Consider the following 20538-nt stretch of genomic DNA (forward strand, 5'->3'; position numbering starts at 1 on the left):
AAACCACATTTCAATACAGTAGTTATCCCTGGGACTCTGTGAACGCTCCAGGTCAGCGCCACAAGGTGTTTGTTGGCAGCGAATTTCCAGAGTTGTTCCCTGAAGTACGCAGGGACCTTATGGTAACATGGTCTGTCCTATGCTTCAATTAAAAAAAAAAAAAAAAAAAAAACAAACCCAAAACAACCAACCACACTTCACTGGCAAAATTCAGGGGTGTCCAGCACCCTTAAATGCCATATCTCTTAATTCTCAAATGCTGCATCCTGTAATGCAGCATCATGTGTATATAATACATAATGAAAAGGGTTAAATATGTATGTTGTTTATATGAGAAGTGTGCAGAATTCATGAATTCATGCTTGCCCAAATGTGAGGAACCTCTTCTGCAGCATGGTCCTTCAAGCTAGTTAATGTTTATACTATTACGATTTTCAGTTCTCTTCAGTATTATCAGCCTTTTTCTCTTTTCTTTTTCCTATTTCCTTCACATTTCTCCGTCTGTTATTTTGCCCACTTCATTCATGAGAACTTGGTGGGGAGACTTGTGTGTGTGCATGAGTACATATAATATATATACACACACACATATACATATAAAAAATACACATACAACTGAGAACTGATCTGTTCTGAGAGGATTCAGAAAAAACATAAGGCTTTATTTTAGTGATGTGGCACAGGCTGGTGGGAGAAGGGAGGAAGAAATTACAGTGAACTTAATTTTTCTTTCAGCCACAGAGAGGGATGCTGCAGGCACATGATACCTCTTCCTTACCCACAGTAACCATGAGAAACAAAAGTAAGAAAACTTCTTTTCCCTCTGCTTTGTTGATGGTCTGTATCTGATTTTCTTAACTGTTCTGATAACCAATATTTGATATTATGAAAGATAAGCATTTATAAAAGCAGGAATGAGAGCATCTTCTGTGCATGATATGCAGTGTTTGGGATTTCAGAAGTTGTACTGAAGTTGCACAGAGTTCATCCATCTCTGCAGTGTACATGCAGCTTTAAGCAACTGTAAAGTCATTGTAGATTTAAAATAACTACTTGGCTGCTGCAGCTTGCTGAAGGCCTACGGCTGGTAAATCCACAAAATCTGGAAGACACAGCCTATGTCCATGGATGTCTGACATTGGAAAGAATACAACTATAATCTTATATTTACAGAAATTCTTAAGATTACAAGTGGAGAGGATGGTTGTTCAAAATATTTTTTGTGGTTTTTTTTTTTGTTTTGTTTTGTTTTTGGTTTTGTTTTTTTTTTTTTAATTTAAATAGCCTTATGCTTTGAGGTAGTAAAAACCAGAAAGTTTGATTTTGAATAGGAGCAATACTGACAGACTTCTCCTGGCTGCACTGCGGAGCTACCCAGTGTGACTGAGGGCAAAGAATAGGAGTGAAATAGCCCACATGGGGTTTGTAGTGCCATGATTTGATAAGCTTATTTAGTGATAGCTTGGAGATTGCTCTATGGAACCACACTGTGTGATACAGATGCACCCACTTTGGTATTTACAATGATATTCAGAAGCATCGCTCCAGAAAGCAGAAATGCATCTGAAGAAGGGAAAATCTGAAATTAATATGAAAAAATTAGTTAAAGGTATGTGATAGTGTAATGAGATAAGGATTAGCATTTCTCTGTCATACATATTGATAGAGAAAACTATCTCAAAATATTTGAGCAGATGGAGGAAGATATATATAATTATAGGTCCAGGGAAATTAAAAAGCAACATAGTAGATTGCTACATGCGATTATTTATCAAATAAAATTCAGTTTCCCAAGTGTATGTTTCTGGACTTGTAGTTCCCACATAGATCTTTTAAGCATAGTGCAATGCAGTCAGTTCTGCACAGGGGTTGATGTTCTTTCCTTCGTATGGCTGTTTCTGACAGCTGAGATCTCCCGGTGACAACTCTAGAAAGAAAAGTAAGTGAATTTTAGAACCTGGTTTCACTAAGTCATCATCATCACAGTTAACAGTGCAGTTGCATGAGCTGACTTTTCTCTGACACTTCCCTTCCAGGCTCACAACCGAAGGAGCGCCCTCGCTCTGCGATACTTGCTCCTGATGAAAACACCGTAACCTCAATATTCAATAACAGGAGATCACAACAGACTACAGCACTTTCAAAAAGTGTCTCAATACAGAACATTGCAGGGTAAGGTTTCTCCCTGTGTGTGCGAGTACGTGGGTATTATCTGACACTGTGAGCACAGAGGAATACAGACCGCATTAAAAATTGTGTGCTATGATTTGTGCTAAAGGTACAGAAGAGGATCACAAAACCAGAAATACCCGTATTATATGTGATACCATCACTTGTCTTATGCACAGTCAGATTGTCTGAGTTAGTTTGATCATGGCATGAGTTCAGAGGCATCTGAGTTGCCCTGGTTATATTCAAGGCCACTTCACAGAGGTGCTTTGGGCTCCAGAAGGAAATTCCCTTGCCTTGGGCTGGGTGCTGTGCAAGCACACGTTTGCAGCTCGGGTATAGTATTAACTTTTGTGTCCATAACAGAGGGACAGAGCTGTAGTCTTCATGGTGGTTTAGGACTGCATTGTGCACAATTAATTACAAAAAAAATCATAGAAGAAAATCTAATTTATGGTTCCTGCACTACCTGCGTATTGAGCAGTTCTACACACAGGCCAGCAGCATGGATTGGCATGTTCTGGACAGTTTGTAGGCCCTGGCCATCAATGGTGGAATTTATTTCAGTCCATTTTTCTGATCTTTCTCAAAGCTAGTGATAAAGACTCTTGGATAGACTTTTGTGTTGCATTTTTGCACTGCTTGCACCAAGGACAATGAGGGTGGGATGTGACTGTAAAACGGAAAGTAATGAAAAGGAGTTATCCAAACCATAAAATCTCAGGTGTGATTCTTTGTAGAAGAAGCACCATCACGTGGAACTGTAGATCTGACAGCTTGTTGAGCCCCAGTAGGTAGTTTTTAGAAACAATAAAAGTACATTTCTATACATAACTGCAACACTTGCTTTGGTTTTCAGTTCATATTTAAAATGCATTTCTTCTGTGTATTTGAAAGTATATTTGGCTGGGTTTTCTATGTCATAAACAATATTCTGCGTTCTGGTTTTCTGCAGAGTTGGGAACGATGACAACTTAATACATACCTGGAAATTCCTGTCACAGTCAACAGACTCCTTACATAAAATCAGCCGAGTGAATGAATCCATGGAGTCACTGGTTGATGAAGGTAAGAGATCCCCATAGCAAAATGAAGGTCTCACTGCTGCTTTCCAGAAATAGAAAATCCATTTTGGCATTTCAGCAAGTGTCTTCCTTTCTAATGGACAGTTAAAGTGCATTTACTTTAATCTGAGAATATTAGTATGATAAACTAAAACAAAGCCCCACATAGTAATATCTTTAGCTTACTGAATTGTGGAAGAACATTTAGGAGGTTTTGGTTACGGTTGTGTTACTTGGAATTTAGCTCAGGGACAAACATTTCCTCTTTCCTTCTTTATCTCTGGCCCATTCATACAGCCACAGATTTTGCACTCTGTCACCTTTCTTCATGCTGATGTCTTGCGTTTTGTATTTTTTCCATAGTGGGGAAGGAAGAAGCATATTGTTTAGTTTTGTGGGTTTGAAAGTGAAGTCAGTTAAATTAATTTCTTAAGTTTAAATGTTTTTATATGTGGTGCTTTTTTAGGATATAATCAGTATGTTTACATCTTAGCCAATATTTCCCTGAAAAGAGCAGAATGGTATTTATTTATTAAGGACTAAAGAAGGGCATGCTCATGGTCACAAGAGAAAATTTCCCACTCCCTGTACAAATCAACAATCTTTCTTAAAAACACATATGTGTGTATGTAATGTACATAGTGTTCACTTCTACCTGCATCAGTTCTGGCTTTCTAAGCTTGAAAACACAGACTTCGCATAGGTCTAAGTTCCCTCGATTCAGTGATGTAAATGAAGTCATTTACAAACTGGGTGTTGTGGGGTTTTTTATTTATCTGTGATGTTGTTGCATCGCAGATAAAGAATCCGTTGTCTTTTATCTGAGCTAGAATTTGGTTTGTGTGAAAACAGTGGATTAGTTTTGTGCAACTAGCAAATAACCTTTAAAGGTGCTTTTCATAACCTGGTCCTTATGTGGTATAATTCCATACTATCATTTTTGTGTCAGTGAAGGAGAATGTGTGTGATGTCTGTGGTATGACAAAGGAAGCCTAAACCTAAATGAATAGACAGGAATCTCAAGTGAGACAAGTTACCCACACCTTAAGGGCACTTCCATTGCTTTGTGAAGGTGCAGACATGAATGAAGGACAGCTGATGGGAGACCTGGAATTAGATTCCAAGCAGCTGGAGGCAGAGTCCTGGAGCCAAGTAGTAGACAGCAGGTTCCTACAGCAGCAAAACAAAGACGTTGTCAAACGGCAAGATGTCATTTATGGTGAGATACCTGCATCTTAATTTTTCCCTCATTGTAGATAGCTTCTTGATATACTTGCATGCCTGGATCTGGGAAGCTTTCATACAGCAAATAGGAACATTGACTGGGTTTTCTCAGAAGCTGAAGTTTCATTCTTGAAGTTCTTTGAAACATAATATATTCTGTGAAAGGCTTCTTCCTGCATTTCGCATATCCAGAAGCCATAAAAACCCCAGAAATCGCTTCTCATTTGTCTGCCCATGACATTCAGGCTCTGCTACAGCAGAGCTGCTAGCTAGGAAGTCTTTTGCTGCCAGATGCAAAAGCCATCCTGTCTGGGAAAAGTGCACTATGTTGAGGCTGGCAGTGAGGTGTTTGGAGGAGCAGATAATAGCGCTGAAGGTTCAGACCTCAGCAGCAGTGTCCAGAGCTCTTACTGTGGGACTCGTCTGCCCCGCTATTTCTCCCACACATGAAACTATCGATTGATGTTTCAATACCTGACATGAAGTTTTCTGAAGCCACTTAGAGAAGCCCATTTATGGAAAAGCTTTCTAATGGAAGCTTTTCCTTGTTCTATACATCCATGTACTCTACAGTGACCTTGGTTTTGACCTTGTTTTCATCCTATACAGAGCTAATGCAGACGGAAATGCATCATGTCCGCACCCTGAAGATCATGAATGATGTCTACAGTGCAGGGATGTTAAAGGAACTGCAGTATGATCAACAGGTCGTGGACAAGATCTTTCCCTGCCTGGAAAACTTGCTGCACATCCACAGTCACTTCTTCCAGCGGATTCTGGAAAGGAAGAAGGAGTCGTTGGCAGACAAAAGTGAAAAGAACTTTGTTATCAAGAGGATAGGTGACATCCTAGTGAATCAAGTAAGCACTGGAAAATGTTTGCACTTTTGAGAGCACAGCTGGAAACCAGGTGCTCTTCCTTCCCTCCTGTCTATGCCTGTTAGATAATTACAGCAGATGGCACCTTTACTCTTCACACATGTTAAAATCTCCACCTCTACTGTCCTGGGTTTGACATCAGCTATTTGAAGAACTTTCTGTTCTCTCAGAGGAAGGTCTGATGATTAAAATTATTTTGGTTTGTTTTGTTGGAAAGAGGAGCATTCCCTGACAGGCACAGAATGGTTTGACCATAGCCTGGAGGGTAGGCAGTAGCCCACAGCAAAATATTTCCAATGTGTCTCTTGGCTGAGTTACTGACCTGCTATTTAACTGTGGGTGGGTCATTTTCCTTTTCTTTATCTATGCTTTCTCCCTTCTTTTTGGCTGTCTTGACTTTTTTTGTTGTTGGCTTTTAAGGCCTGTGAGTAGAATTCCAAGTTTTGCAGTAAGTGTGAGCTCAGTGAAGTCTCAAACTCAACTCTTTACTTTCTGGAGATCTACTCGCTTGGCTTAGGATGCTTTGGACTAATTTGGTTTCGTCAAATTCTTTTGAGAGACTGGCAGGCACTGCTGGGATATCACACCAGGAGCTCAGTGCAAATTGGACCTCTGTGTCTCATGTTTTACAGTTCTCTGGCGAGAGTGCTGAGCGAATGAAGAAAACATACGGCAAATTCTGTGGGCATCACAATGAGGCAGTAAATAACTTCAAAGATCTGTACTCAAAGGACAAGCGATTTCAGGCATTTGTCAAGGTAGGACCTGGTAGAACAGACATAGTCAATAGAAAAAGTATGTCCTTTCTGCACTCTGGTGAGCGTGTTGCTACAGAACTGAAATTTCAATCTTTGTTCCTTAGAAAAAAATGAGCAGCTCCCTGGTGAGGCGTCTTGGGATTTCTGAATGTATCTTGTTGGTAACACAGAGAATCACAAAGTACCCAGTCCTTTTACAAAGGATACTGCAGTACACCAAAGGTAGGGACCGGTTTCTCTGTTCTAAGCGTGTATTTGTTCCTCCAGTGTAAATTTCTTGGATCCTTTTTAGCTGAAGCAGATTTTCTTAGAATAGACTGACTAATCCAGTCATTATTGTCTCGCACCACTGTAACAAGATAACTCAGTTTCATATCTCCATTTAGGATTAGTTATTCAGGTGCCTTGATAAAGTTGTTATAAGTCTGTCTGTAGCTAATTATGGAGCAACATGCTTAGACTCAAAAGTTGCTCAGCTTGCCTTTTTTGGAAATGGCTAAAATACATGGTCAATTTGTGCATTTCATCTGTACTGCCTTATATACAAAGTATATTAGAATAATCCCCAACCTAAACCATATATGTGAAAGGTTTTGTCAAAATCTCCTTAATGGACAGAAATGCAGCCTGTCTCATGAAAATACTAAAAAGTAATAATGCAGGAATTTGAGAGGGAGAAGAGGAAGGAAGGAAGTAACTTCAGGAAGATAGAGTCCACAAGGATGAAGTGAAATTGAGGTATTTCTCTTTCTGTTCAAAGAAAATGAAGTGGAACATGAAGACTTGACTCAGTCATTAAACCTTGTCAAAGATGTGATTGCTGCAGTCAATAGCAAAGTCAGCAATTACGAAAAGAAAATGCGTCTTGGTGAGATTTACAACCGGACAGATAGCAAATCCATCATGAGGATGAAGAGTGGCCAGATGTTTGCAAGAGAGGACTTGAGGCATCGGAAGCTCATCCGAGATGGGCCTGTTTCACTAAAAAATGCAGCTGGCCGGTTAAAAGGTAAGACTATCCTACCTTCTGCTGGGGGAGGATACAGCTTACCCTGTCTGGCTGTAGGATTAGTCATCAGATTGGTGTCTCCAGTTTTTATTTATTCTTCTGCATCAAGAGATTTTGACAGCAGCCTTCCCCGTGCTGTACGCCTGCTTCCCACCACAGCGTTTCGGATTCCTCCTGTTGTTTCTGGGGTGATAGATAGCTGGTTTTCATCCCGGTGACTGCGTGTCTGCTGAAGGCGGCTTGGCTTGCAGTGACACCTCAGTGTGTTAGCCAAGGAGCGCAGGTGCTGGGGGGGATCCTTTGGGCCAGGAGGATGCGGTGGGACTGCACTTGCCCGGAGCAGCACGTCAGATCTCCTCACCACCACGTGCATGTGCAGTGATTCCGGGAAACGTGCTCACTGCATCCGAAACCCAACCTCAGCTTCCAGGTGGCCCTGCCCTCCAGCAGCACTGCCTTTCCTTTGCTCTGAGGTCTGCGGTAGGGCTGCCCAGGATCAGCATTACCATCCCAGTTTCACTGGGACACTAGAGGTGTCCCGGGCATTTGTAGCGCTCAAACCTCTTCAGCTGCTGATGCAAACTGTTTGGGAGAGGCTCTGGTGTCCTTGCAGCTCTCTCTTGTTTGGTCAGCATTTTCTTGAATTGGTTTCTTGTTATCAGGTGGAAAGAGTTTTTCTAAGGTGCTGTGCTCTGCTGAGCACTGAAGTTCTCTACTAAATCTCCCAAGGAAGCCTTCAGCTGGGACCACAGTAGCAGTAAGAGCAGACAGGGCTATGTCTCAGGCTTGGCAGGAAGTCTGGGCTTTCCTTCTCTCATTCCAGCATCAACTGATTAAACCACGGCAGTTGGGCATGAATGGGGACTGGTAGCCTGGCTCCATGATGTGCAGGGAGGCAGTGCTAACACAAAATTCCGTATCGGTTATGATTTATTTTGAGGCTTTGGAAACAGGAAGTTTACAGATGGTTTCTAGGCACCCAAGATTACTACTGACTGTAGATGGTGGATGAAGCAAGTTGTGCTGCTGTTGTGAAATCTGGTGATAAGTACAGTCTGCATTTCTAAGTCATAGCAGTGCATAAACATACCTCCATCTGTAGTGCAAGCTTCCAGGGCAAGCAGGTCCTGCAGACAAGCTTCAGAGCCCACGGAGAGAGTAGCTAGTTCATACGTTCAGGCTATTTTGCAGGATTTGAAATGGAACACAGGGAAGCATAGGAAGAACTTTTCTAAAAGGGTTTTAGCATATCCCCTCCAGCAAAGTGCAAAGACGATAGAGAATAACGGAGTCAAATGCTGATTTTTGCAAACCTCCCAGAGCTTGGAGCTCATTTTGCAGCTTTGATTAAAGTTGCATGGTTCTTTTATCTTGAACGGATCCTGTCTTCCCAAAACAGAATGGAAGGAATTACCCATGGGATGATTTAACTTTTTGGTTTGCTTCCTGTCTGTCACAAGATTTCCCAAGTACATTACACAAAAACTCTTTGTACTGAGGGCTCTGGGTGGGGCATTATACTTGGTAGTTGCTGCGCAACTTTATGATATGTCTTTAGGAGACTTGGAAGGCTGTATGTGTACTCTGGGAAAAGGCTGTATTCTGATTTAAAATCCTCTGTTGGCTTGACGTTGTGCTTCCTTCTCCCGTGAAAGAAAGCCAGGTCCTGCATCTCATGCAGGCTCTGTCAGCTCCCCTTGGAGTCAGCAAGAGTTGTATTTGTCTGTGAGCAGAATTAGTGGTGGCTCCTGAAGTCAGTATTTCCTGGGAAAGAAACTGCAGCTGACAAATGTTGTTATTGCACGATAATTTACACTCCACAAACCACTCATCAAGAGAACCATAAAACCCCAAACTTCCTGTGCAGATATTTTGCTCAAGGGCTAAAATACTGATTGTTTGAGAAAACAGCACTTCTATTCAGTATGCATCTCTAGCTTTCGCTGTTATGCCCATGTCCTAACTGTTAGAAAGCATGAGGGTGGAGAGGAGCACCCCTGCTCTGAGATACAAGAGAAAATCCTGCAGGTGTTCCAGGTGCTGTTGTGTTCTGCTTAACACAAAGTTGGTTCAGAGCTAACCTGACTGGGCATCTCCAGGAGCTGCCCCTGCTAACTGGAAGGTTGACCCTGCTTCCAGGATTTGCAGAAACAGCCCTAGTGCTCCCCAGCACTGGTGGTGTTAAAAGAAACCGGGGGCGGGTTGCATGGTTATACTGCACTGGTATGCTTTTTCTTTTGCAGAAGTCCAGGCTGTTCTCCTCTCTGACATGCTCATATTCCTTCAAGAGAAGGACCAGAAGTATGTCTTTGCCTCACTGGTAAGGCTTCAACCTTTTCTCCTCCTTCCTTTTCTTACGTGCAAGATCCTTGTTGTGTGCTGTGCAGCAAAGCCAGCCATTGCCAACTAAACAACTTAATTTTCTGGCTTATAACATTTTAATTTGCTGAGCAGACTCAATTCTTTTTGATAGGAGAACATGTCTTCATGCCCCACCTCCTCTTTCTGCAGTGTCTTGGCGCAGCTGATAATTGGCCTTGAAAACCTGCCTGTCACTTGATACACTACTCCTTTTCAGCTTCTGCAAATTGAAGCAGTGATTGGGGTGGGTGGGGGCAATGGGATAATGAAAACATTGTAAAAATGAATCTTAGCAGAAGGAAATGTCCTAATACATTCTGAGCTACTATGGGGGGCAGGAGGGTGAAATGCCAGTGCAGTAAATATAACAGAACAGCTTGAAAATAAATGTCAGAGGAATGTATTTGTAATGCACAAGACCAAAACCATTAACTTTTGAAGGCAGACTTCATAAAGGGGCTTAGGCATACTGACCTGCTAAAGAAAACCTAGTACCTCACTGAGTCTGTTGAGGCTGTACCTTGCAGGCATGGTCTAGACTGGCTAAACCTTGTGACCTTTCCACTCTGAACATTTTGAAAGCTCATAATTTGTTACTCAGGTTCCACCAACGATCTGCACAGGCTCAGTGCTTTACACAGGGGGAGCTGATTTGCACACAAGTCCTGGTAGTGAACCGCTACCAAATCACACCAGTTGTAGCATCCTGTGAAATGCACAAAGGGGCTGACTCATATGCAAATGACACAACAGCAAAGGGATGTTTTAACCGAGCAGGCTGATTACACAGAGACCATAGCACACATTGAACGTCATCTTACACACAAGTCTCCTCCACCGTAGGAGTCAGCTACGAGCTTCTGAGAACAGCAGGGGTTTTGTGGGATTTGAAAACAAGATGTTACTCCATCCTAGGGAGAGATCTTGAAGATAATGTGTGTGAAGCAGGCACTAGCAAGATGCAGTAAGTTTAAGAAGCTGTAATATTAATGACAGAGAAAGTGCGGGCAGGAGGAGATAAGATCAAAGGTCTGTTGGAGTTAGAGCAAAACATGGTAGAGTTTGCAAAACCACAAAGTCAATTTTAAATTAATTCGTTGTTGAAATGGAGCAAGGTGAAATTGCTTTTCCTACAGAACTGATGGAGGAAAGCAAGCGCTTCCTTGTTCTCTGACCCCATTAAAATGATTTCTTTTTTTAATTAGCCAGTAGGTTCAGAAAGTGTTTACAACCTGAGAGAGGTAGCAGTATGGTTATTGGGACCTTTTCAGTGTTAGTTTGCATCTGGAAACTAGTACTATTCACCCTGCTCACCCGTTCCTTTCTGTCTGAAGGACCAGAAATCCACTGTGATCTCTCTGAAGAAGTTGATTGTACGAGAAGTGGCTCATGAAGAAAAGGGTTTGTTCCTGATCAGTATGGGTGTAAAAGATCCCGAAATGGTGGAAGTCCATGCCAGCTCCAAAGAAGAGCGTAACGGCTGGATACAGATTATTCAAGACACAATGAACACCATGTAAGCTACCAAGCTCTTCTTGCAAGGCAGGTGTTGCACATGGTTGTGTTCTGGTAGTAATTGAGACATGTGTCTTGTGCAGGGATAGAGATGAAGACGAAGGAGTCCCTTGTGAGTCTGAGTTTGAAAAGAAAGTGTCGGATGCGAAAGTGAGAGGACTGAAAGGTAAAATCCTGCCTGGGACAGAGCTGGAAAGCTGTTTTTGAAAAATTTACAGGAATTGTCGTGTTGGGTTTTGTGGTTGAACTATCACTTTATTCAAAGGAGTGAGAATCCTGCATCCAGCAAATAATTGCAAACCTTGTTTGCACCTCACCTTGCTTGCATTATTTTTTTCTCTCTGAGCCTGCTGGGTGCCATTGCTCTGCAGGATTGCTCGGGGCACGCTTGTATCATGAGGTTCCACTAGATGGGGCCAATATCTCAGTAATCGCTCAGTTTCCTTGCCAAAGCTTTTCTGTCTTCATCTCTGCTTTCTGTTCACCCCTACAGAACAACTTCAGCAGAAGGATAAGCAGATCCTCCTCTTGCTCGAAGAGAAGGCTAAGATCTTCCGGGACATGGCAGACAGTTCTGTGCAGGAGGACATGCCAGGCTCCAGGCTGCTTTTCAGAGCCAACACAGAGGAGGCACCAAAAGGAGAGGCCATTATGAAAACTGCAATAAATGAAGGTGAGCAAGTCAGGGTGACACATTAATTACACTAACCAGTGGACCCACCTTCAGTGAAGCCATCAGTCCTCAAACACCAGTTTTGCAGGGGAGGTCTTCTCTTTGTCAGAATAACAGCATAGATAAGGAGATATTGCTACTCACGGAATTGGCTCAAAGACAGGTGATGAGGATCAGGAAATGAAGCAGATACTGATGGCTGTTGAAAGAGGGCAGAAAATAAATCAGCACCAAGAACAACTGTGTATTGAATCTGCAGTGGGGTCAGCAGCAGTGCAGGATTTGTCCTTGGCTGAAATTTGGACCATCCAGGCTTTTGCTGTGCTTCAGTCTCAGCATGGTGTTGAGAGCAGGGCTCAGGTTCCAGCAAGAACTTGTGGGGCCTGCAAGAGACAAGCAAGTCTGTTGACAACGGCAAGGATAGATGGAAACCTGGACAACTTTCTGCTGTGATTTTTGGAGAGTCTAAAAATTATTAAATGCTCTTGTCAGAGCACACCAGGGTTGCCTGGAGGAAGAAAGGAAGGTGTAAGCCTGTGCAGAGCTCCATGAATTGGAGTTAATGGTCAGGCAGACTTGAGTTTTTGCAGGGGGAATGCGTACTGTTCATATCATTGTCATAGAAACATGGTTTCTTAGTACAGCAAAGCAGGTGAATTTCTGACCTGAGCTTGGGAAGAGATGAAAACAGCTCAGAAGCCTGAGACGGTCTTTAACAGAGATATCGTTGCTTTTTCAGTTGAACTGCTGCAAGACCTGGTGAACAGGAGCCTGGGCACCGCCCTGGGGCAGCAGGTCAGCAGCAGTGCCATGGAACAAGAAGGAGGAGTTGGCCCCATCTCTCTCCCGAGAAGGGCAGAGACTTTTGGAGGTTTTGACAGTCATCAGATGAATGCCTCCAAGTGTGAGTACTTACATGTGTGAACATCAGCATTTGTTAATAATACATAATGTCATCATATCCTCTTGCTTCAGGAGAACTCCAGCCGCTGGTGATTTGGTTTCCCAACACCTCTGCATTAATAGTTGATAGATTAAATAACAGATTAGAAAAAAAGCATATGTACAGGTGGAATGATGGTTGTTGAGAACCCGTGGCTACATGAGGATTAGAAATCTGAGGTCTTCACTCTGCTCTCTCTCTATGCTCTAAGTCATCCTTACTCCTTTACTTGCATGCCACATGAAAGCATTTGGCTTTTTAATGCATTAGCGTCTTCATGTTCTTATTTGTAGTATATGCAGCACTGTTCTTCCTTCTTCAGTTATCTTCCAGCAGGAGTCTGGTGCTGTTGCATTTGCAAATGGATGAGGATATTGTTGAATCGAGCACCTTCTCCCCTGCCCCTGCTCTCTGTGCGCTTGTGTTCCACATACAACTGCATGTGTTATTCCTGCAATTAAGTCGCTCCCAAACAAATGTGTGAATATTTATTTCAGCTGCATAGTTGGCTGCTTCCCAATGCTCTCTTTCTTTGCCCTTAGTCATCAGAAACTTCCCTGTCCTCAAATTCCTTTCTCTGTGGTCTCACTCATACTCCCAATACAGCCAGTTTTGCTGCGCTAGTGTCTGTCTCAGCATTGGGATCGTTGGACCTCGTCTGACCTTCTGCATTAAAGGAGCAGTGTTAGCTCCAGACAGCCAGACATGAGAAGTATGTAGAGGTTTTCCCAGCTCTATTGGAAAGCTGCAAAGCCCTCCACAGGCCTTGTCATCATAATGACAAATATATTCACACTGAAGGGGTTTGTTTAGGGTTTTGCTTCTCTCCTGTTGCAGTGATGAATGGATCAACCTCAGGCTGTTCATTGCCCAGCTCTAGTTTTTCTGTAAAAATGTCCTCTTTTGAATTAGATTGTAATTCAATAGTTGTAGGGTCTTGGGAGGATCTGGGAAAAGAATGCAGGGCCTGTTTGTTCAGCTGGAGGCTGGGAGCCATGAAACCTGGCTTTCTTCTCCAGTTCTTCTGTTCACAACCTGTGCAACCTTGGGCAAGGCTTATAACCTGACTCGCCTTCGTTCTCCCCTCCAGCAAAGCAGAAGGGAGGTGTTTCCTCCTGCAAAGAGGTGGAAGGTCCCAGGACGTGGCACAGGAAAGAAGGTCTGTTAGGAGGACTTGAGGGTCAGCCTTTAATAGCAAAGCCTGCCTGGGGGATGGTGGGAGGCGAGGGTCTTTGCACTAGGTCCTTCATGTTTCTTTAGATACAGGTGTATGAAAAGAGTGGCTGTAGGGAGGTTACCAGTGCAGCTGTGGGTTTTCCCCACGGGCTGCATCTCAGCTGGCAAGGGCAGTGCAAGAGTCTTGCCAAGAGCTAGAGGACCAAAGAGCCCTGCAACTCCTTCGCCGCCGTGAGCAAATGAACATGCTCTTGGGTGCAGCAGGTGGAGGGTTGCAGCCCTCTTGGCCCCGCAAGTCAGTTCAGTCCTGCTCGGGAGCACTGCTAGGAGCTGCCCAGGGGGAAGGTAGAAAGAGAAGGCCAGTGCCCTTTGAAGATAGAGGTTTCTGATAACTAAGGCTAAGCAGAAATTGTTAGCATAAAATTACACAGGGTATTGAGCAGCAGTATCTGACCCAGCTGTAAATTGCACTTGCACAAGAGGCATGGAAACTATACCTGCAATAATATACCCTGATATGATACTGTTATTGTTCTCCATCTGCTCTTATTCTGCCTCATGTCTTCTCAGCAAGTATTCTTTGGTAGCAGACAGCAGTGCGGGGGCTAGACAGAGCACCAGTTAATAGGAGTGTGATGAATTTATCAGCACATTGTCTGAAACCAAAGTCAATCCTAATCTGAATTCACATCCACTTTTTCTGGTGGTGCTGACGTGTTCTGTATATGTAGAGAGGAAATGCATTTAGTTAAAGTGTCAAGAGCTCTGTGTCCCCTTTTGTGAAACATCTGAGTTTCCTGCATTAAATTTCTCAGACATTAGCAAGTTCATCTGTGGCTTAAAATGTTGAATAACCAGTGTCAATGCTGGCTTCTTCCTTTAGGTGGAGCGAAAGATGAAGGCGACGATGCTCAGGACCTTCGGAGAACAGAGTCAGACAGCATTTTAAAGAAGGTATCTTTTGATTTATCTTTCTGCTGCCACTGAGTTCAGATTTCAAGAGAGTTGATAATTCTAGTCTTGAAAAATGCCTGAATTTCTTGACAATTAGATGTATCCGAATAAATGAAAAATAAAATCAAATTGGAAGTATGCAGCCAAAAGCACTCTGCTATTGCTAAAATCCTGACTTGAAAACCATTGCAAATCAGTTGTATTCCTTTGTGGCACAGGTTATCTGCCATCTGTCTGCAGATCAGCTAAAGCATGTGTTTAATTATGCATCGTTATTGAAATGATAAGGTCAACTATAACCTTGCACCTATTCTTGCTGTGGATCGATCCATCATACAACTACAAAATGATACCTAATTAACATTTTATTTTATGTAATTTTAACTTGCCTAAAAAACATGCATGAATTCTCCCAGAATGGAAGATGGGGGTGGGGGTTTAATGTGTCTGCCATTAGTTCAGCTTCAGAACACATTTGCTGTGATTTCTCATTTGTCCTCGTATTAAATCTGTGATCTTTTCATAGGGTGGAAATGCTAATTTGATGTTCATGTTGAAAAGAAATAACGAGGTAAGAATTGATTCTGTTTCTCAGCTGTTTCCTTCATTTAAGTGGCAAGTGAATTTGTCTCAATAGGTGATAATGTAAAAGAAAATACATTTCATTTGCTGAAGCGCATGTAGACTTTTAAATACATTAAGATGAACCCACTGTGTCATTTATTTGTTTAACCTTGGATGTTCAGACAGGGAATTTGCTGATTGTCATCTGCTTGCCAGCAGGAAGATATGTGCTGATTATAGGCAGCAAGGGTTAATTACCACTCCCATGCACAGGGCTGTATTTATTGTGCATCTGCAGACAGAGGGAGTTTAATTTTATGTTGCAGGTGCAGTGAATTGGGACAATTAGATTTCTATTTTCCCTTTGATACACATTCATAACTCCCAATTAGCATTAATGGCAGAATGAGAAGCAGTTTTCTTAATACTGGCTATCACACCACTATTGCAAATACTGTGGTGTTTTTTCTTCTTAAAAGTAGTAGCAGGATATAAGAGATTCTAAGACAGTTTTAGCTAGGCTAAAAATATATCTAGGGATAGGGCATTGCTCCAAAGTAGCTTGCTCTGTATTGGTGTACAATGTGTTCACGTTTACCTGTATTTTCAGAGAGCCTCCATGAACACACCTGCTGTACTTGTGTGCCTGCTGTATTGCAGTTTTTCTGTCCAATGACAGTGGGACTTGTATGGGTCAGCCAGGGCTGGAAAAGTACAAATAGTCCACGTCCATTTTAAGATTCCTTCTTTTTTTGCCCCTTAAAGTTCTCTCTCTGAAATTTCTAAGTGAACTGCTGGGTTTTATCGTAATTACTCTGCTTGTTCTTGAGCAAGCTGATGCTGTGGGAAATGGTTTGCAGAGACAACCCGGGAGTTCTCATGAGGTCTGTGCCATTCAGTGCTTCTGCAGATGTTTCCTCCCCTGCTGCACTGATGGCTAGGAAAGTGAGGAAGGCAATGCCAGGCACCTCTAAGAGATGTCCAAGGGATGTATTTGTGTACTGGGGGATGACGCAGTCATTGCAAGTGCAGAGTGAGAAAAACAGAGGTGTAGAGGGATGACCGTACAGCTTGTCAGATCCATCAGTGGGTCACAGTGGAAAAAGAAGGGTGCTTTACGCTTACCCTGGCACCCAGTTGGATCTAATAGCAACGCTTTTGTTTTCTCGCAGCAGGTCCTCCAAACCATTACCAGCCTCCATAAGCTGCTCAGTGCTTTGCAGGTAGGCTTGGCCGTTCATCCCGCTTTTGCATGCTGCTTGCCCGAGCTGCACATCTCGCCAGCCAGTAACAGACGCTTGTGCTTCGCCCCCCATCTTCCCCCATCTCCCCTTTGCCTGTCACATCCCTGCGTGGCTCAATACCCCGCAGCCAGTTTGCAGGCAGCGTGCCAGCAGGTCATAGGAATGAGCTGCTGCCTAAGCAAACCAGCGCTTGCCTGAATTTGGGAAGCTTCTGGGGGAGATGCTCTGCCAACATCCTCTGGTAGCCCAGCTGTATGTGAATTTGGTGGGAGAAGAGGGGTTCGATACAGCACCCTGAGGTTTTCAGAGATGGTGAGGGTGCTGCAATGATTTGTGTCCCCTCTCTCTTAGGGTGTCGTGCTGCAGCAGGACACCTACATCGAGGACCAGAAGCTGGCTCTGAGCGAGAGGGCTCTGACCCGAAGCTTCTTCCGGCCAACGTCGCTGCTGGAGCAGGAGAAGCAGCGTAACCTGGAGAAGCAACGCCAGGAGTTGGCCAACCTGAAGAAGCAGCAGACGCAGCACCAGGAGGAAAGGCGGAGGAGAGAGAAGGAGTGGGAAGCCCGGGAGAAGGAGCTGGCAGAGCAGGAGGCCCACCTGGCCCAGCGAGAGGAGCAGGTCCAGAGAGGGTGGCAGGATCTTGAGCGGGAGCGAGAGGAGCTGCAGGTGAAGAAGGCCTCCTACCAGCTCGACCTGGAGAGGCTTCGCACGGCGCAGAAGCAGCTGGAGAGGGAGAAGATGCAGTTCAAGCAAGACATGGAGCATTTAGCTCAAATGCGGCAGGGGCCTGACCACAACCAGGTAAATGATGCCAACAACGGGGCTGGTGGGGAAGCTATGCACTGCAGGGAGCTCCTGGGCCAAACGCGTGCCAACAGTAGTAGGCTGACACCAGCCCAGCCCGAAAACCATGCAGGGCCTGGTATTTAAAACTGGCTCTTTCTTTGCGTGTGATGGGCAGGGCTGCATTTCTTGCACCTCCAGAGCTGCTGAGGCATTGCCAGTGTTGATGCAACATGGTGTATTCAGGATGCCTGGTCAGTCCTGAGCAGTAGGTAGTTACAACAGCCTGAGCTCTGCCGTGTGTTGGTGGACAGCAGAATGGAGGTGGCTGGCTTGCAGAGAAGATGCCCTAGGCAATCCTAGCAGGTCGATGCTGCCTTTGACATTGGCCTTCATCCCATGGGTGAAGATGAGACATACTTCTCAGAAACAACCTGAACGTTGAGGGTTACCTGCACCCTCCAGCTGTCACAAAAGCCACTCACGAAGCTGATAACTGCAGGGGAAGGCTGTTTGTACGAATATATCCATCTCCAAAAACATTTCCAATATCTAGCAAAGAGATGGACATTGTCCCTGTCCTGAAGAGACTGGGCATCTTCAGTCTGGTCATGGCTCAGTGAACAAAGGTCCCCAGCTCTGCTGGAAAAGGCCTTTGGTGTCTGACTGCCCACAACCAGAAAGAAAAGCCCCCACACAGATCCTGTTCTGTGCATTTTTCAGCAAGCTGGGTCTTATATTTTCATAACTGTGCAGCAGTCTGTCTGAGGAGAGCAAGCATCCGTTGGCAAAACATGGGCTGAATTTGATCCTTAAGCCTGTTGCTGATCATTTGTTTGTTTGTAACTCACTAATTCTGAATGTAATTTGCTTAAAGCTGTAGCAAAATTAGTTTATAAATGTTGGATTGCAGAATGGAGATTATTTTGGGTGCCTGAATGGACTGATTGCAGAGTTTAGCAATGAGCTCTGAAAACAAATCATCAGAGGAGGGCTTGCTCCCTTCCCACTCCGGTTCCTGATCAGGGCAGAAGTTTTCCAGGCACGGAGCAAAGCTGTTCCAGCATCAAGCACACATAGGAATGTGAGGCGCATGGATGCTATGAGAGAGGCTGAGAGGTAAAATAACTGTGAGGCCTGGGGGATTAGGAGGAGGAAGCACCTTTTCAAGGCAGGTATCTTACTGACATTTCAGAGCTATTAATAGAAGGTTCGGTGAGGCTTTGTTGAGCTGTTGTTTTGATCTTCCCTTTGAATGTGCAGGCTCAATTACATCCTGAGACAGCCGTTAGGAAAAAAAAAAAAAAAAAAATCAGGAAAAACGTTTTTGCTTTCATCTCTTGCTTGGGGAGGCTTCCTTTGACACATGCCGCTCTGGTGCTGTGTGCTGGCGTTGCCGTGCTGGAGAGGCACACTTCTCCTTGGCCTTCTGCCACCATCTGTGTGCGCGAACGATGCAGGGTGAGTCTTGGTATTGAGATCTTAGAGAATATTTGCCCTTGGCTTGTTGATACATAGCATAGTACATGTAGGAGCAAAAGATACCGGAGTGTTACTATTTATATGCCTCACTTCTTCTTAAACAGAGAGGGCTGCTTCTCTCATTGCTTCACCAGGATGGGGACCACTTTTTAGCTGGTTAATGGGCTTGAGTGTTCACAGGAGCAACCTGTCTCTATGAGTGGTCTGGGACACACCTTTCCAGGTTCTCTGCTAGCCCCTTTCATGCCCCAATAAAACACTTTCCTTTTCCTTTACAGGTTTCAAATCTACATGAGAAACTTGGAAGAGTCCCCTCGCAGTCCAGCATTGATGACTTCTCCAAGCAGAAGAGCCCTTCCCTTCCTAAACAAGGGCACTTTGATGCAGAACTGTCTGTCTCCCCCAAAAGGAACAGTCTTTCAAGGACACACAAAGAGAAAAGCACTTTCCATTTGCTTAGCACAACAAACCAGACTAACAAGGCAGCTGAGGAACAGCCCCAGATGCCTACCCGCCTCTTCAGTTTAGCCAAACCAAAGGAGAAGAAGGAAAAGAAGAAAAAGGGCAGGGGACATCGCTCCCAACAGTCTGGTGAGTGTCAGGGGAGGTCATAGGTGTGTCTTCAGGTTCGGTGAGCTGGCTTTTCCCTCCAGCCAGTGAACTTGTGGTAGCCACAAAATCTGTCCTTGAGTATGGGTGGTAACACAGAGGTGGAAAAGATGAGCTCTGATGAATGGAGTTCCCAGCTTGAAGTGGTCTTCTGTGGGCTTTTCTGCCTGTTCTGCAGCACCTGGGGTTGTCAGAGGGATGCACTCTGCTCCCTGCTCTTTCCCTTTCCCATCCCATCCTGAGCAGCCTCCGCAGGCTGGATTCTCCCTTTATTTTTCAGCTTGCTCTGCTCTGAGGAGGAAAATGTCCTGCTTCAGTGTATGTGCTTTCAGGAGCTGCTGCTGGGATGCTCCCAGCTCTTGCAGCCCCTGCGGCATTGCTGTCTGCTTTAATTCTGTTGTAGTTTGGAAGTGATACCCACACCCCTCCTTCTGGTGGCCTCTCCCTTTCCCTTGAGCTGGTCTATCTTGCCTCTTGATCTGAAAAAAAAAAAAAAAAAATAAAAAAAGGCAGAATGGTAGTTTTGCATCCCCTTAGGACTCAGTTCTGTACCTCAGACCTCTGACCCACATGAAATTTGATCTCACGCCCTCAGATGACCGGCTTATCCATATTAACTCTGATGTTTTCCAACTTGTGCACTGGCAGGCTCAGCAATTACAAGATGCAATTTCGTGATAGCTCATCAGGGAACTGGACATCTTTTAAGGTGCCCGGTGGTTTGGGCAGCCAGCGGGGTTTCCAAGTGCGTGGAGTCCTGTTCTGCAGACTGTATTCCCATAGTAATTCCCACCTGGTTTTTTTGTGCTGCAGATTCTCACTCATCAGAAGCACCTCCAGAGGGTGAGGAGATCTTCTGCTGAGCACGGACGATTCCATCAGTCACTCTCAGCATTGATACAATGGACATCTCCCTGCCCACTCCACAGCACGCTGCTGGTGCCTGCATCTGACAAGCATCTAGAGGTTTTAAATAAAACATGTTATGAAGTCTGTTAAGTGGTGGGAAAGGGCCTCTCTCCTGTGGTTTTGCGTGAATTCTCACCGCAGAGGCTGACTGCACGGCAAATAGTACCGTCTCTCTGTGCCAACCTTGGGTTAAACGGATTGGGATAGACGTTTTCTGTCTCTT

At 44.2% G+C, this 20538-nt stretch overlaps 1 protein-coding gene across 8 annotated transcripts in view; it reads left to right on the top strand.

Annotated features, from left to right (window-relative positions):
* The window catches only part of AKAP13 (A-kinase anchoring protein 13), a 217662-nt gene extending 197257 nt beyond the window's left edge, over nucleotides 1-20405 (top strand). For 3 of the 8 annotated variants that reach the window (XM_042803862.1, XM_042803866.1, XM_042803867.1), the window contains 20 exons: nucleotides 736-802; nucleotides 2037-2172; nucleotides 3125-3237; nucleotides 4306-4452; nucleotides 5067-5317; nucleotides 5968-6093; nucleotides 6198-6315; nucleotides 6854-7102; nucleotides 9346-9422; nucleotides 10798-10979; nucleotides 11062-11144; nucleotides 11472-11651; nucleotides 12391-12555; nucleotides 13685-13753; nucleotides 14654-14724; nucleotides 15251-15295; nucleotides 16461-16511; nucleotides 16884-17333; nucleotides 19076-19388; nucleotides 20220-20405. In XM_042803862.1, the coding sequence (XP_042659796.1) occupies nucleotides 736-802; nucleotides 2037-2172; nucleotides 3125-3237; nucleotides 4306-4452; nucleotides 5067-5317; nucleotides 5968-6093; nucleotides 6198-6315; nucleotides 6854-7102; nucleotides 9346-9422; nucleotides 10798-10979; nucleotides 11062-11144; nucleotides 11472-11651; nucleotides 12391-12555; nucleotides 13685-13753; nucleotides 14654-14724; nucleotides 15251-15295; nucleotides 16461-16511; nucleotides 16884-17333; nucleotides 19076-19388; nucleotides 20220-20269 (2943 nt within the window). In that variant the 3' untranslated portion in view covers nucleotides 20270-20405. The remainder of the gene's footprint in view (nucleotides 1-735; nucleotides 803-2036; nucleotides 2173-3124; nucleotides 3238-4305; nucleotides 4453-5066; nucleotides 5318-5967; nucleotides 6094-6197; nucleotides 6316-6853; nucleotides 7103-9345; nucleotides 9423-10797; nucleotides 10980-11061; nucleotides 11145-11471; nucleotides 11652-12390; nucleotides 12556-13684; nucleotides 13754-14653; nucleotides 14725-15250; nucleotides 15296-16460; nucleotides 16512-16883; nucleotides 17334-19075; nucleotides 19389-20219) is intronic. The other 5 variants (XM_042803861.1, XM_042803860.1, XM_042803869.1 and 2 more) reach the window with 3 other exon arrangements.
* The last annotated feature ends 133 nt before the right edge of the window (nucleotides 20406-20538 follow it).

The sequence above is a fragment of the Tyto alba genome, unplaced genomic scaffold (assembly GCF_018691265.1).
Source record: "Tyto alba isolate M040663 unplaced genomic scaffold, T.alba_DEE_v4.0 Super-Scaffold_41, whole genome shotgun sequence".
NCBI classification, from domain to species: Eukaryota; Metazoa; Chordata; class Aves; order Strigiformes; family Tytonidae; genus Tyto; species Tyto alba.